The sequence below is a fragment of the Prionailurus bengalensis genome, chromosome X (genome assembly GCF_016509475.1).
Source record: "Prionailurus bengalensis isolate Pbe53 chromosome X, Fcat_Pben_1.1_paternal_pri, whole genome shotgun sequence".
Taxonomy (NCBI): Eukaryota; Metazoa; Chordata; class Mammalia; order Carnivora; family Felidae; genus Prionailurus; species Prionailurus bengalensis.
In genome coordinates this window covers 128,028,850-128,046,659 of record NC_057361.1, presented here as the reverse complement: position 1 = coordinate 128,046,659, position 17,810 = coordinate 128,028,850, and the positions used below count along the sequence as shown (strand labels likewise).

Sequence of the window (17,810 nt, the reverse complement as noted above, 5' to 3'; positions counted from 1 at the left end):
TGTTTATCCATTCATCTGCTGATGGACATTTGGGTTGTTTCTACCTTTGGGCTATTACTGCTGCTGTGAACATTAGGGTACAAGTATCTGAGTCTTTGCTTTCAATTCTTTTGGATATATACCTAGAGGGGGAATTGTTGCATCCTATGGTAACTTACCTTTAACTCTTTGAGGAACCACCAAACTGTTTTCCACAGCAACCAAACCATTGGTTATTTCCACCAGCAATGCAAAAGGTTCTGATTTCTCTACGTCCTCACCAGTACTTGTTATTTTCCATGTTTGTTTGTTTCCAATTTTGGGCATCCTGCTGGGTATGAAGTGGTATTAACTCTTCCTTAAATGTTTGGTAGAATTCCCCTGGAAAGCCATCTGGCCCTGGACTCTTGGTTTTTGGCACATTGTTGATTACTCATTCGATTTCCTTACTGGTTATGGGTCTGTTCAAATTTTCTATTTCTTCCTGTTTCAGTTTTGGTAGTGTACATGTTTCTAGGAATTTGTCCATTTCTTCCAGATTGCCCATTTTATTGGCATATAATTGCACATAATATTCTCTTATTGTTTTTATTTCTGCTATGTTGGTTGTGATCTCTCTCATTCTTGATTTTATTTATTTTGGTCCTTTCCTTTTTCTTCTTGATCAAACTGGCCAGTGGTTTATCAATTTTGTTAATTCTTTCAAAGAACCAGCTTCTGGTTTCATTGATCTGTTCTACTGTTTTTTTGGTTTCGATAGCATTAATTTCTGCTCTAATCTTTATTATTTCCTGTCTTCTTCTGGTTTTGGGTTTTATTTGCTGTTCTTTTTCCAGCTCCTTAAGGCGTAAGGTTAGGTTGTGTATCTGAGACCTTGCTTCCTTCTTTAGGAAGGCCTGGATTGCTGTATACTTCCCTCTTATGACTGCTTTTGCTGCGTCCCAGAGGCTTTGGGTTGTGGTGTTATCATTTTCATTGACTTCCATATACTTTTTAATTACCTCTTTAACTTCTTGGTTAGCCCATTCATTCTTTAGTAGGATGTTCTTCAGTCTCCAAGTATTTGTTACCTTTCCAAATTTTTTCTTGTGGTTGGTTTTGAGTTTCATAGCGTTGTGGTCTGAAAATATGCATGGTATGATCTCAATCTTTTTGTACTTACTTAGGGCTGATTTGTGTCCCAGTATATGGTCTATTCTGGAGAGCATTCCATGTATATTCTGCTGCTTTAGGATGAAATATTCTGAATATATCTGTTAAGTCCATCTGGTCCAGTGTGTCATTCAAAGCCATTGTTTCCTTGTTGATTTTTTGATTAGATGATCTGTCCATTGCTGTGAGTGGATGTTGAAGTCTCCTACTATTACGGTATTACTATCAATGAGTTTCTTTATGTTTATGATTAATTGATTTATATTTTTGGGTGTTCCCACATTTGACACATAAATGTTTACAATTGTTAGGTCTTCTTGGTCTATAGGCCCCTTGATTAAGATATAATGCCCTTCTGCATCTCTTGATAATAGTCTTTATTTTAAAGTCTAGATTGTCTGATATAAGTATGGCTACTCTGGCTTTCTTTTGTCGACCATTAGCATGATAGATGGTTCTCTATCCCCTTACTTTCAATCTGAAAGTGTCTTTAGGTCTAAAATGGGTCTCTTGTAAACAGCATATAGATGGATCTTGTTTTCTTATCCATTCTGTTACCGTATGTCTTTTGATTGGAGAATTGAGTCCATTGACTCTTAGAGTGAGTACTGAAAGATATGAATTTATTGCCATTATGATGCTTGTAGTGTTGGAGTTTCTGGTGGTATTCTCTGGTCCTTTCTAATCATTGTTGCTTTTGGTTTTATATGTATATACATATATATGTATATGTATACATATGTATATATATATGTATATATATGTGTGTGTGTGTGTGTGTGTGTATATATATATATATATATATATATATATATATATTTATTTATTTATTATTTATTTAATCTTTTTTTCCCCTCAGAGAGTCCCCCTTAAAATTTCTTGCAGGGCTGGTTTAGTGGTCACAAACTCCTTTAATTTTTGTTTGGGAAACTTATTTATTCTGTCTCCTTCTATTTTGAATGACAGCCTTGCTGGATAAAGAATTCTTGGCCGCATATTTTTCTGATTCAGCACATTGGGTATATCCTACCACTCCTTTCTGGCCTGCCAAGTTTCTGTGGATAGGTCTGCTGCAAACCTGATCTGTCTTCCCTTGTAGGTTAGGGACTTTTTTTCCTTTGCTGCTTTCATGATTCTCTCCTTGCCTGAGAATTTGGTGAATTTGACTATGATATGCCTTGTTAATGGTCAGTTTTTGTTAAATCTAATGGGGGTCCTCTGTGCTTCCTGGATTTTGATGTCTGTGTCTTTCCCCAGGTTAGGAAAGTTTTCTGCTATGATTTTCTCACGTAACCCTTCTACCCCTATTTCGTTCTCTTCGTCTTCTGGGACCCCTATGATTCTGATGTTGTTCCTTTTTAATGAGTCACTGATTTCACTAATTCTTGTATCCTGCTCTTTGGATTTAATCTCCCTCTTCTTTTCTGCCTCCTTATTCTCTATAAGTTTGTCCTCTATATCGCTGATTCTCTGTTCTGCCTCATCCCTCCTTGCCGCCACTGCATCCATCCATGATTGCAGCTCAGTTATAGCATTTTTAATTTCATTCTATTTTTTACTTCTTTTATCTCTGCAGGAAGGGATTCTAATCTATTTTCGACTCCAGCTAGTATTCTTATCATCCTGATTCTAAATTCTGGTTCAGACATCTTGCTTGTATCTGTGTTGGTTAAATCCCTGGCTGTTGTTTCTTCATGCTCTTTCTTTTGGGGTGAATTCCTTCGTTTTGTCATTTTGAAGGGAGAAAAGGAATTAATGAGGTAGAAAAATTTAAAAAATATTAAAATTAAAAAATTAAACACACACAAAAAATCGAATAAATGATGCTAGATCCTAGGTGTGTTTTGGTCTGGAGGTTGAAAGTGGTTTGACAGATTAGAGAAAAAAATGGGTGGGGAAGGAAATCGTTTGAGAATTTGAAAAAATGAATACACTGAAGTAGACTAAAATGAGATGATGGGAGTAAAATAGAATTTGAAAAAATTTACACAAAAGTAAAGAATATACTAGAAAAAAAATATTTTTAATAAAAATCAAAAGTAAAAATGAATTTTTTCTCTTTCTGTATTCAAGAAAAAGAAAAGAAACGAAAAAGAAAAAAAAGGAAATCGTTTGAAAATTTGAAAAACTGAATACACTGTAGTAGACTAAAATAAATGATAGAAGTAAAATAGAATTTGAAAAAGTTTACAGAAAAGCAAAAAATATAGTAAAAAAATAAAGAAAAATATTTTTAATGTAAATTGAAAGTAAAAATGAAGTTTTTCTCTTTCTGCATTCAAGAAAAGAAACGAAAAAAAAAGAAAAAAGAAAATTGAAAATTTGAAAAAATGAATACAATGAGATAGACTAAAATAAAATGATGGAAGTAAAATAGAATTTGAAAAAAATTAAATATAAGTAAAAAATATAGTAAAAAATGAAGAAAAATATTTTTAATAAAAATTGTAAATAAAAATGAATTTTTTTCTTTCTGTATTCAAAAAAAAAAGAAAAGTGAAGAAAAAGGAAGAAAGAAAACTGAATAGATCGACCTGCTAACAGATTGAAATAGGACTGAAATTACTTTGTTTTGCCCTAGAAGTCAGACTGTGTAGCACTTTATAGTCCATAAACTAAGTAGGCGGTGAGACTTGTGTTCTTGAAGAGCCAGGTTGGCCCCGTTGGGTGGGGCTCAGTGTAATGGCTCCCCTATCCGCTAGATGGTGCTGCTAGCCTACTGGCGTGGAGTGTTGCGGTGCTGGTAGGTGCTTAAGCGCATGCGTGGGAGCAGTGAAAATGGCTTCACCCAGCTACCCGGTCTCTAGTGTCGGAGCTCTGTTCTCCCGGATCAGCAATCGTGCACCGGTCCTGTCTTCAGCTTTCGTCCACTCCCTGCTTTTTCACTCTCCGTGACCAAGCCCCAGGCAGTACCTCTCTCCCGAGTTTTGTCTCAGATGCGGCTGTTTTCCCCGGCCCCTTACTTCCAAAGGACTGCGGCTTTGACCCGTTCGGCCCCTCTGCTGGAGGGTCCCACCGAGCAATGGCCGAATGAGCAGTGGCCGAATGTCGTCTGCACCCTGGAACGCCCGCTGGACCCTGCTGCTGCCAGTGCCCTGAGACTGGGGCCAGGTGTCAGCCCGCCCCAGAGAAAGTTCGCGAGATAGTGTAGCAGCAGCGTTTCAGGGATTATGGACAATCACAACACATCTGGCACCAGGCTTCACCCTTAACGACCTTGCCCCAGCACCAGCGAATGTGGCCGTTTTCTGGGGTCTGCTGGGACCAGGTGGCTAAAACAGTCTCCACCAAATGTCCTTCCAACAGCGGAACTGCTCTTCCCCGTGTGGCCCGAGAACCTCCCGGACCCCACTCTGTTCCTGGGGATGCGCCCTTCCCACCAGAGCACCGCCAGGTATTGAGCTGCGGAGTTGCAGCCTTTGTGCTCCCCTTGTTTGCAGTCTTAATGGAAATTAAACCCTCTCCTTTCTCCCTTTTTAGTTTAGTCCCTGCAGTTATTTCCAAGTTTCCGCTTTCTCTCCAGCTGCTTTTGAGGAGGGGTGCTTTTCCCGTATTCTCCCCCCCCCCCCCGTCTCCATCCTCTCTCCGCCCACAAAAGCACCTCCTTGCCCACCACCACTTCTCCCCAAGTTCACCTCTCTGTGCCATATACCTGCTGAATTCTGTGGTTCAGGTTGTGCAGATTGTTGTGTTAATAATCAGATCAGTTTTCTAGGTGTGCAGGATGGTTTAGTGTTGGTCTGGCTGTATTTCATGGACGCGAGACACACAAAAAACTTCCATGCTGTTCCACCATCTTGGCTCCTCCTCCCATCAGATTCTTCTCTATAGTTAGGAGTTTGTTTCTTGGTTTGCCTCTTTCTTTTTTTCCTTTGTTCATTTGTTATGTTTCTTAAATTCCACATATGAGGGAAATAATATGCTATTTGTCTTGTGACTGACTGACTTCGCTTAGCATAATACTCTCTAGCTCCATCCAAGTTATTACAAATGGCAAGATTTCATTCATTTTGATGGTTGAGTAATATTCCACTGTATGTGTATACCACATTTTCTTTATCCGTTCACCTATCAATGGACACTTGGGTTGCGTCCATATCTTTGCTATTGTAAATAATGTTGCAATAAAGATAGGAGTGCATATATCTTTTTGAACTAGTGTTTCTGTATTCTTTGGGTAAATGCCCAGTAGTGGAATTACAGGATCATATGGTAGTTCTATTTTTCACTTTTTCGGGAACCTCCATACTGTTTTCCAGAGTGGTTGCACCAGTTTTCATTCCCACCAACAGTGCACGAGGGTTCCTTTTTCTCCACATCCTCGCCAACACTTGTTGTTTCTTGTGTTGTTGATTTTAGCCATTCTAACAGGTGTGAGGTGATATCTCATTGCAGCTTTGATTTGCATTTCCCTGATGATGAGTGATGTTGAGCATCTTTTCGTGTGTCAGCCATCTGGATGTCTTCTTTAGAGAAATGTCTGTTATGTCTTCTGCCCATTTTTAAATTGGGTTATTTGTTTTTTGGGTGTTGAGTTGTATATGTTCTTTATATATTTTGGATACTAACCCTTTATTGGATATTCCATTTGCAAATACCTTCTCCTATTCCATAGGTTGCCTTTTAGTTTTGTTTCCTTTGCTGTGCAGAAGCTTTTTATTTGGATGTAGTCCCAATAGTTTATTTTTTCTTTTATTTACCTTGCCTCAGGAGACATGTCTAGAAAAATGTTGCTATGGTCAGTGTGAGAGGCATTACTGGCTGTTGATTAAGCCTAATTTATTGACTTTTTTCATTCAAGGATTGTTATCATGTCTAAGAACAATATAATTGCCTAACCTACCAGGTAATTAGGATTTTCATGTTTTCTTCTAAAAGTATTATGTTTTTAGGTTTTATATTATGGTCTATGATCCATGTTGAGGTATGAGGTATGAGATGGTGTTGACGATGATTTTTTACATACAGATATCCAAATGTTCCACTACCATTTGTTGACAGGATGATCTTTTCTTCATTGAATTGCCTTTGCACTTTTTTAAAACTTCGGTCAGGCATATTTTTGTAGTCTTTATATTCTATTCCATTGATTTACGTGCCTATCATTTTGTCTATACCACAGACTTGATTACAGAAGACTTACAGTAACTCTTAAAATGGGAAGCATATTTTCTCCAATCTCATTCTTGCTTAAAAATCTTTTTTGTGGGGCGCCTGGGTGACTCAGTCAGTTGAGCGTGAGACTGTTGATTTCAGCTCAGGTCTTGATCCCAGGATTGTGGGATTGAGCCCCGAGGTGGGCTCTGCACTGAGCATGGAGCCTACTTAATATTCTCTCTCTCTCCCTCTGCCCCTCTCCCCTGCTTGCACTCGTGCACACACACACTCTCTCTCTCTCAAAATAAGAAAAAAATAATAAAAAGCCTTAAAATGTTTTGTGTTATTCTGCTCCCTTTGCCTTTCCATATAAATATTAGAATAAGCTTTTCTTTACCTAACAAAATATCCTTATGTGATTTTGATTAGAATTGTGTTAAATCTATGAATAAATTTGAGCAGAATTGACACCTATATTATACTCAGTCTTCTAATTCATGAATATGGCATATCTGCCCATTTATTCAGATTTTTAAATTTTCTTTCCTCAAAACTTTATAATTTTCACATGTAGATCTTACCATGTTTTATCAGATTTCTACCTAAGTATCTCACTTCTTGGAGCTATTGCAAATGGCATTTTTGTAATTTCAGCTTCCAATTGTTCACTGGTGGTATACACAAATGTTGTTTTTGATGTGTTGGCCTGTGTCCTGTGACCTTGTTAAATTCACTTATCAAAAATAGGAGGTTTTAACTTTCTTTAGATTCCCTGGGGTTTTCTGTTTACATGATCATCTCATCTGTAAATACAGTGCTTTATTCCTTCCTTTCCAATCTGTAGGCTCTTTCATTGTTTTACTTGCTTTATCACTAGCCTACGATGTCAAGTACAATGTGGAATACGAGTGGTGAGATGAATCTCCTTGTCTCCATTTCAGGAGGAAATCATTCAGTCTCTCACTATTGAGTTTGATTTTAGCTGCGGGTATTTTATCGATGGTCTTTATTAGGTTAAGGAAGCTACTTTCTAAGTTTTCTAAGAGTTGTTTTTTTTTTATCATGAATGGATGCTGATATTCTCAAATGCTTTTCTACATTCATTGATGTGATCATTTAGTTTTCTTCTTTAGATTGTAAATATTGTGGACTACACTGATCTATTTTCGAATATTGAATCAGTCTGTATTCACAGAATAAATCCTATTTGCTCATGGTGTATTATTATTTTTATGTGTTGCTGGATTTGATTTGCTAACGTTTTGTTGAGGATTTTGTATCTATGTTTATGATAGATATTGATTCGCAGGTTTTTCATAGTGTCTTTGTCTTGTTTTGTTATCAAGGTAATGCTGTTTTCTGGAACAGATTGTGTAGAATTAGTGCTATTGATTCTTTGAGTTTTTTGATAAATTCATTAGTGAAACCATCTGGGTGGCTTCAATTTCTTTAATAGTTGTAGGACCATTAATATGATCTACATAATCTTGGATGAATTTTAGTTATTTGCCAGATGGTTTATATGTTTTACCTTTCGCAGTTCGGTCTGCAATGAACTTGGAATTAACTTTCGTATATGATTTGAGGTAGGAGTCAAGTTTCATTTTCCCCTGGTATGTTTCTCTAATTGATCTGGCACCATTATATTTAAAATTACTATAATTTACCACTATTCTGCAGCGCTGTCTTTGCCATAGATCAAGTATCCATATGTGTGTGGGTCTTTTCATGGACTCTCACTTCTGTTCCGTTGGTCTACATGTCTATCTTTGGAAATTACCACACTATGCTAGTTACTATAGCTTCATAAGTCTCCATATCTAGGAAAATAAGTCCTCCTGCTTTGTTTACCTTCCTTAAGTTTTCTTTGGCTATTTTTGGCCCTTTCTATTCCCATGAAAATTTTAGAAACAACTCCTCAAATTCTACGAAAAATGAAATACCCTTCTTTGCAGGATGCGTGGTCAAAATGATTGAATCCATTTGAAATGGAACTACATTTCTTCCTTTCTTTTTTTAATTTGGGAGAAGGAAGGCACAGAATACCAAAGGGTTCAGGAGTTGCCCGTGGCACCTACTTCAGGAAGTCAGGCTGAAGGGAAAGGAAAAGAAGGGGTAGTGGTCCAAAGTCCACCTAAGCAGCAGGTAAATCTCAAGATGCCCCTCCCTCACTGCATGGAGGTGGACCACTGGGACTTCCCATCTCTATAGGAAGGGTGACGTGTAGTCTCTAGACAGAGTAAAACAAGGTTTCTCTGCACTGCGGGGACATTAGACGCATTTGACCAAGACCACTGTACTAAAAACAAGGTGATTAGCTAAATATGCATAGTGGATATGACCATCATTCCTAAACCTGTTCCCCAGCCCCTCTGTTCCACAGTATTGACAACCAGACCCTCATAGTTAAGTCCTAGAAATTGGGAGACAGTTCTCTGGGCTGTTTGAGGCAAAACCTAGGTCCTGACATAAGGGGTTCGCCAAGAAAACCATCCAATAGGATCCCACTGCAGTGAAACCCAGTTGACAAGCACCACCCATGTACTTAAAGCTTCCAGTCAACTTCTGGGTCTTTCGCTCCTAAATATGAGCAGACCGTTAGTGATTCCATCAGACATTTCAGGAAGGCTCTAGCATGAAGGCCAGAGACTAAAATGGATTGGAGGAAGCAAACTATGCCAGAAGGGGAAATGTTTTTTAAAAATCTATTATTGCCTTCTTTTTTAAAGTTTTAAATTTTAATTCCACTCAGTTAACATAGAGTGTTCTATTAGTATTGGGTGTGCAATATAGGGATTCGACACTTCCATACACCACCCAGTGTTCATCACAAGTGCCCTCCTTAATATTTTCTGAGAGATGAGCTATTACAACTGTAAATCAAAAGAATCTATTAGGTCAATCAGGAACATTAACATATGAAAGGAGAAACTGCTGTGATTAACTCATTAGATGCAGAACAGGTGTTTGGTAGAACCCAACCTCAATTCACATGCAGGAACTTGATCTGTGAACAGAAGTTGTGGTGGGAGAAAGGACAGCTCTCCAACTGGGTAAAAGCTACAGAAAAGGAGTGGGTTGTACCCCTGTTTCACCACCACATGTTAGAATCACCTCGAGCTGGATTCTTAAGTGTGAAGGGCAAAACTTTATAGTTCTAGGAGAAAATATGGGGAAACACATTGTGACCTCAGCACAGGAAGGGTTCCTTAAAATACAAAAGAAGCCACTTGGGAAAAGAGTGATGTGTTACATTAAAAGTGGAAACTACTCGGGGCACCTGGGTGGCTCAGTCGGTTAAGTGTCCGACTTCCGCTCAGGTCATGATCTCGCAGTCTGAGGGTTTGAGCTCCTCGTTGGGCTCTGTGCTGACAGCTCGGAGCCTGGGGCCTGCTTTGGATTCTGTGTCTCCCTCTCTCTCTGCCCCTCCCCAACTCGCGCTCTGTCTCTGTCTCTCAAAAATAAATTAAAAAATGTTAAAAAAAAAAGTAGGAACTACCCGTCCTTAAAAAAATTCCATAAGAAGAAAGAAAGAACAACTATAGACTGATAGGCTATTTGTAATGCACATGACCTACAAATGATTACTCTCCAGGATCTAGGAGGAAGCATTGAGAAAAATTAGAAAAATGCAGGCACATCAATGAAAACATTAGCAAAACCAAAACAAACCTGAACAGACAATTCATGGAAGAGAAGAAAATAGATGACACTTAAACACATGAAAAAGTGTCCAGGGCACCTGGAGGGCTCAGTCGGTTTAGCATCTGACTCTTGATTTCAGCTCAGGTCATGATCTCACGGTTAATGGGTTGGAGCCCCATGTTGGACCCTATGCTGACAGCTTGGATGGAGCCTGCTTGAGATCCTCTCTCTCCCTCTCTCTTTCTGCCTCTCCCTTAATCTCTCTCTCTCTATCTCTCAAAATAATCTTACAAAGTCTTAAGAAAAGAAAAGGTGGCCAATTCATTAATTATCAAGGGCATTGGAAATCAAACCATGGTAAGATACCATTTTCCCCAGATCAGGTCAGGTCAGGAATACAAAATGTCTGATATTGGGGCACCCGGCTGACTCGGTAAGGGGCATGCAACTCATGATCTCAGGGATGTGAATTCAGGCCCCACATTGGGTGTAAAGGTTACTTGGAAATCAAATCTTTTTTTTAAAGGACTCTGATATTACCAAGTATTGGCCAGGATGGAGTAGTAGTAGGTATGTGAGTTGGTATAACAAAATAGCCTGTTTGGAAAATAGTTTGGCAATAGTGAAGTTGAAGATGCCCACATCCTACAAGCCAGCAATTCTATTCCCAGGGACACATTCTAGAAACTCTTCCACAGTTACACAAGTGCTCGTGGCAGCATTGCTTGTAAGAGCCCCCAAACTGGAAGCAACTCCAATGTATGTTGGAGGCGGGGTGGTTAAATGAGTCATGCAATGATGGAATGATCTATCCAATGAGAAGGAAGGAAGGAAAGCTGGCGGGTGAGCATGCCTGGATGTGAAGTATGTAGTCTGGAGCAGACCCTGAAGTCACCAAACATACCTGCGATATGTTTCTACTGACAAAGGTTCAAAACAGGCAAAAGTACAGTGTGAGATTGAAGGATACTGACACACTCATGAAACCATATTTAAAGAGGAAGAGATGGTAAAAATTCAGTCTCGTGCCTGATAGCTCGTGGGGAGCGAAGTTGGTTCGAGAAGGGGAGCGGGTGCTTCTGATGCCCGGGAGTCCATGGGTGTGTGTCGCACACGTCACACCGTTTGCATCTGTATAAAGTGTCTTCAGATGCATCTGAGATGCCTTGACTAGACTTGAATAAGTGTGCTTGATCTTTTCTGGATTTAGTCTCTAAGGTATTGTAGGCTTGTCAGATCCTTAAGACAGACTCTTCTTGGGGGAGATTTTGGGCAACCCCTCCATGGTGAGCAAAGGTGTAGCTTCATGTGAAGGCTGAATTGGCCGTGTTGTATTTCAAATGGTAGCTCTCACTCAGACAGGCAGGCGGCTCCATGCAGGTGTCCTTAGACCACCTTGTGGTCTGATGGCAAGTGCTCAAGTGGGGACAGGACTCGCCCCGCTTTCCTTGGGCAGCCCGGCTGGATACCCTTAACCTGAGTCCCATGATGTTGCTTTCCAGAATCGCAGGACGGCCAAGTCCCTAAGCAGTGGTGCTCTGACCTGGACAAAGAAATTCAGCCTGGACTATTTAGCGCTGGACTTCAATTCTGCGTCACCAGCCCCTATACAGCAGGTAGGAAGGACTTGGTGTCTGAGGATTCCCAGGGGATTCCTTTTCTGTTTAGATTTTTCTGATGATTCAGCCATGCATGTGCTCTTTGGAAAGTCTTAAATGTACAGATGTGTGTGGGCATAGGAGGGGTCTGCTTAGGGTGGGAGTTAATAGCACGGTTTGGTTAGACTCTGGGGAGGGGTGACAAGAGCTGACAGTTGGAATCAGAGCCCCTCAGCATAGGCAGTTTGCACTCCTCTGGATAGTATTCTCGTCTGTAAAATGGGGATCGGAAATACTAAACAGCTAAATATTTTTGAGCAAAGGACGGTCGTGATCTAAACCGTGCCTAACAACGTATGTTGTTTGAGGAGACAAGCAACTTGCCGAACCACGTAGCCAGTGTGATTCCACTTTGTGTGTGTGTGCAGGGAAAAAAAGTTTGGAAGACTTCCTTTCCCTTTTGCCGAATGAACTCCCGCTTCTCCTTTACCTTGAATTTCATTCCCCAAACCTGAACTCCTATTCCAGAAAAACTGGTCAGAAGGGGGTGCCTCGGTCGGTTTTGGTAGGCCGTGCGATCAAGACAGTCAAGCCCCAGGTCTTAGTGGCCTTTCCTGCTGGTGCTCGTGGGACATCCTCCATCCGGGGCCCCGCTGGGAGAAAGAGCCTCTGACTGACGCTCACTGGCCTCCTGGCAGAATCACAGGCTGCCTCTTGTCCCTTCGGGATTGGCACGCGTCACTTCCACTCGTAGGACGCTGGTCAAAGCGAGTCTGATAGCTGGGGTGAAGTAGGAGGGAGTGCAGGAAGAGCGATATTCGAGCATGTACCCAAAGTGTAAAGATTCTGCAGGGAATGACTTGGGAGGAAGGAGCAGCTGATATTTAACCGCAATCTACCACCAAAGGGCTGGCATTGTCCTGAATTTTTTGAATTTGATGTAATAAAAATCTGTTTGGTTCTTCCCCTTCAGAAACTCTTCCTTTCAGAAGAGCAAAGAGTGGACTATGTCCAAGTGGATGAACAGAAGACACAAGCCCTCCAGAGCACGAAGCAGGAGTGGACGGATGAGAGGCAATCGAAAGCGTGAGATACGTGCTTGGGCCATGTGTGGGGCAAGGAAGCCCGCGGCTTGCTCTGGGTGTCTTTTGCCAGGGTTGCAGTGATGGTCCATGCAGGCCAGGAATCAGAGAGAGTATGTCACTTCCGCGGACTCGGCCAGAACCTTTGGGAGAGAGGATCTATTCATCTACACCGAATGGGGAGAAGGAAGAAGTGGTCTCCTGGCCCCACCCCCACCCCACCCGTCTTGGCCGTGTCCCTCTCCTACCACATGAGCCCAGAGCCTCCCAGATGCTTAGAGTCGGCTCCATACCCATAAGAGGCAGCCATGGACTGTCATGTAGAAAACTCCATTCAGGCATGGTAGGAACAAGAAAAGCAAGACTTGGGACAATATTTTTCCCAGAGCTTTTAAGAATCTCTCCAATGGAGCATTTGGAGTACAGATTCGAGCCAGTATTGCTACCAAACAGAATCATTTGACTCTAATGCTTGCAAATTCCGACCTTTCTTCTGTGTTTCCATTGGATCATAAATCATCCTGGCGGAGAGGCTCCTGGAGACCATCTTGTCCCAGGCCTTGCACACATGGTTGAGGAGATCAAACCCAGAGGTGGTGGCAGAGTTTGCATTCCTTACTGCAAAGGCCCCAACAGACGAATCATTTCTGTCCCTAGCGAAAGACAGGTCAAGTGAGAGGGGCAGTGAGTCCTGGGCTCTGTGGTGAGCGTGTCAGAGGACACTAGTGGCGCTAAGGGTGTCATGGCCGAACAGCTGCCTGCGGCTGGGTGTTCCATTGCTGCCAGCCTCTCAGCACGTTTTCACATGCGTTGTCTCATGCCTTCTCAAAAACCTCCGAAGCGAGGCTTGGCAGGGAACGTTGCTCCCACCTGGAAGCAAATGACAGCCAGAGGAGGGAGCAGTGTGCCTGAGATCACTTGCAGAGCCAAGGCCCAGGGTGAGGTCTCCCACAGGCCCATTCCACCATCTTCCACTGCCTCTGAGGATTTTGATGAGATCTAGGAGTTTGGCCAACCTTGGGGACGTGAAAAACACGTGCAGACACGAGATGAGTCATCATCCCCCCTCCCTTTCATAGGATTTTGAACAGGTGCCGTTCCTACTTGACAAGTATGCATGCCAAGCTGGCTTTTCTTTGTGTGGTGTTCCAATGGGAGGCCCTAACATAATCAGTGGTTACCCTGAGCAATACCTCCTGACCGTCACTGTGAAAGCCATTCTTGGATCATGTGGTCCCTTGCACGGTGTTTCCCGCAAACCGCCTGGGGGCGGCAGAAGAATTGTTTGCCACCTCAGGGAAGGCACAAATTGTCTTTGGCTGTCCTATGCTAGCCCTCAGCTTTTGAGTGATAGTTGTGACCAGAAAACAAACAAACGCAACAGAAAAAACTTTAAACAATGAATTCCATTCTCAAATTTCCTGGCGAATTTCTCCCTTCTTCTTTAGTGATGGCTAAGTCCTGAGAGCAAAGGGCACCACTGTGTAGTGAGGACATCGTGTCACTCCCTCCTTTATGGGGCACTGGGGTTCAGGGGGGACAGGTGAAGGTCTCAGTCGGGCATGGGGTTGTGTTTAATGGCCCTTCCCGATTCTTCCGAGAGCCTGTAGCCAGAAGACAGATGGGAACAAGCGGGAATGAAGCAGATACGGGTCCGCCATTCTGACTGGCATTGCGTCTCACGGAAGGAAGGCTTCAGGGGCAGGCCGGTCTATGGCAGTCAGGCTCCGTCAGGGAAGTTGTAGGCTCTGCTGTGGGGTTTTAGGGCTCAAAATGCCCCAAAGGTAAGTAATGCCAGTCTGGGCTTTTCAGACCGTAGAAGTAATTCTGATGTTCAAAGCAACAGGATCTGGTGACCTCATTTTCTTCCTGGAGTAAGGTGGGGGGAAATGGTGGAATGCTTTCAATGACATAAGAATCCTCAGTGAGCCCAGATGGAGAAATGCGAGCCCACCCCCCCCCCCCGGCCCCCTGCGGCCAGCTCCGTGTCACAACACACAGGCCAGAGCCTGTAAGGAGCCATCTTCTTCCCTCTGTGACTTGCAAAGAGTCACAGAGCCTCAGGCAAGAATCCAGGGTGCTGGACTGCCAGTTCTCACAGATGGTAACTTCCTTGTGTGTGGGGCACCTGTCTTTACATCCCGACAAAGGAGGCTGGTGCAGCAAAATTGTATGCGCAAGTGTTGAGAACCACACCAGACTAGGAATAGATCACAGATACAGTGGAAATTATGTCCGTAGTGAAATGTCATCCGATTGGCCACACACACAAAACCTCTTTCTACAAAGTATTTCCAGGGAAGTGTTGACTGCACGAAGCAACACACATGACTGGTGTGACTTGTTTGGAAGCCATTAGTGAGGCATTAACAAAAAAGACAACCTCACCCTCCTTTCCAGGATGTGTGTGATTATGTCCGGCTTCAGTAAGACTGCTAATGGATGCTTGCCCCAAAGCGCATGACCCGGGGACACAAAGTACAGGTAATTTTGAGCTGATAGCAGCACGTGCTCCTGAGAAAGCACCACGAATGAAAATGCTACTGGCCAAACCCTGTTCTCCTGCTGGGATAAACCGTGTGTAATGGGGCTGTGATTCTGACCAGGGTCTGAGGTTTCAGCGTTGTTTTGTTTTGTTTTGTTTTGTTTTGTTTTTAGTAGAAATGATTGCAGGTACCATTCCGAGTCAAGCACACATGGCATGTGCGTCCACTGTGCGGGGCACACCTTCCCAGGAGATAGCAGGACATTTGAGCCCACGTTGTTTTCTGCAGTTCCTTTTTGCCTGGTTTTTCTTCCATCTCATTTCTTTAGGAAATTCCTCCAGATCAGGGGTTGTGCAGTGCAGAAGTGGGGGAGGAGCCCCAAGGCCCAGGACACAGCTTGGCCTCAGAGGCACAGAGTCATCCTGTGCAGGCCGATGTCCTAGAGCAAGGACAGGCTGAACTGTGGCCTTTAGATCTGAGTCAAGACAGAAGGCTCCCCTCAGGCCTGGCTTTCTCCTCCCAAGGCCGTCTCCATCCCTGTCAATACCTTCCTTGTACCCATAGTCGTGTTGATCTTAAAACATTCATTATGTTTTTTTACTGTTTCATTTCTGGCATTAATAAAAGTCTTATAAGGAAGAACCACACTCAAGTTCTCTCTTACTTATTGAAAATGATGACATCCTATATAAATGCAGAACACATTTCGAAAGCTGCGAAGTATGTGAAGTATGTGAAGATAGCCTCCATTGCCATTTTCAACTACAACACACTTGACCTAGCTCACAGGGAATCGCCTACATCTGGGTTATTTTGTGACAAACACTTGAGCACAGGTGGTTGTAATGAGAACTCCTGCTCAGCCAAAGCACATCTTGACGTCTCTTTTCATCAGAAACCAGCTTCCAACATTAGCGGCAAAATCTGTGACCATCCTTGATAACACGCATAACATGATCTCCATCATCATTGACTTTATAAAGCAACAGCCCCTAGCACGCTGCTCCCCAGCAGAGGTCTCTCGCACCCCCACGCTCTCTTTCCCCGGGGCTGAGGCTCCCCGCCAGCCTGGGCACTGGCTCTGAGGCATCTTTAAGCCACGAAGTAAGGTGGGGACCACCAGAGCAGTGGGGGCTCAGCTGCAGGGAAGCAGGCCAAGGGGAGAGAGGGGAGAAGAAGCCACATGAAATTCCTTGCCCCTGAGAAGTGTGAGGCCGACGTCATGAATGCTTCTTCCCAACACCCTCTCCAGCCTGAGCCCCTGACCCAGAGAACGGGTGGCCCACAGGGCTGACCTGGGAGGCAAGGGCCGAGAAACCGAAGGGGTGCTTTAACTCTAGGCTCCTTATGCTCTGGCCCCTGTACCAGACCCCTCCCCAAGTTTCCAGCTTTCGAATCCTCCTTTATCTTTCTTGATCTTCAGTTGCATTTGTTGTTATCATTTTCCTACTTTGATTATACCATTTGTTTTGTAAAATAATCTTTTCTTTTTTGCCACTGAGGGAGTGTGGCTTGGGTGCAGGCTGGGCCAGGGGGCCCAATGGGAGAGAGCAGAGCTGAGATGCGGGGCTCCCCCACCACATACATGGCACTTTGCTTATGACCGAGGGATGCTACGGAGTCTCAGGATCATGAGGGCCTTTCCGATCAAGGGTTCCAGGTCATTGGATGGAGACCCACGTGGGCAATAATCAACCCTGACCCCACTTCGCCATCATATACAAACCAATTCTAGGCAGACCTCAATGGGAAAGGCAGAACAGTGGATTTGAGGTGTTCCCTCTGCTGTGTCAGATCCATTATACATCTATCCATCACTGTTGCTTTGGTCTTTGTTTCATGGTCAAAACCTCTATTTTAAAGTGTTTTATTTTTTTTAATGTTTTATTTCTTTTTGAGAGGTAGAGAGAGAGGGAGACAAAGGATCACAAGCAGGCTCTGCACTGGCAGCGCAGAGCCTGACACGGGGCTTGAACTCACAAACTGTGAGATCATGACCTGAGCTGATACCAAGAGTCGAATGCTCAACCGACTGAGCCACCCAGGTGATCCCCCAAGAGTTTCATTTCAATGAGAGTTTGTTTGCCTTCATGTAAAAGAACAACCTAATTCTTTTACGTCTATCTTGAAATCTTAAATTATTTCAATTTTTTGTTCTTCAGTCTGAGACTTAATTCATTTTCCTGTTCTATGGTGATAGAAGTCGGAATAGTGGCTACCTCTATTAGGGAGGTTATTATTGATTGAAAAGGGGCAGAAGAGAACTTTCTGGAATGATGGAAATGTTCTGTATCTTAATTCAGGTGGTGGTTCTATGGATGTATACATAATGTAAAAACTTACCGCTCTGTGAATGTAATATCTGTACCTTTTACGGCACGTAAATTATACCTCAACAAGCCAGTTAGCATGAAGGAAAATACAGAAACTCCAAGAGAATTAAAAAGTTAATGTAAGAAACACAACCGTAAAACATACTGGAAGCAACTACAGGAAAACCATTTATTATCTTGGGTGTGGAAGACCTTCAGAAGCAAGGCAAGACACAAGCGAAGGAAATACTTCTTTCTGTTGAAAATTCCATTTAATTCAGAACACATGTGGTGGCCACGGGCTACGGGTGCTCTTAGATTTAATTTTTTTTAATGTTTTTATTTAGTTTTGAAGGAAGGAGAGAGAGCATGAGTGGGGGAGGAGCAGAGAGAGAGGGAGACACAGAATCTGAAGCAGGCTCCAGGCTCTGAGCCGTCAGCACAGAGCCCAACGCAGGG

General features: G+C 42.8%; 1 protein-coding gene across 1 annotated transcript in view; it reads left to right on the top strand.

The window, feature by feature from the left end:
* GAB3 (GRB2 associated binding protein 3) overlaps positions 1-15,686 on the top strand; it is a 41,539-nt gene extending 25,853 nt beyond the window's left edge. The window contains exons 8-9 of the mRNA XM_043570047.1: positions 11,376-11,489; positions 12,445-15,686. Coding sequence (XP_043425982.1) covers positions 11,376-11,489; positions 12,445-12,561 — 231 coding nt within the window. The 3' untranslated portion in view covers positions 12,562-15,686. The remainder of the gene's footprint in view (positions 1-11,375; positions 11,490-12,444) is intronic.
* The last annotated feature ends 2,124 nt before the right edge of the window (positions 15,687-17,810 follow it).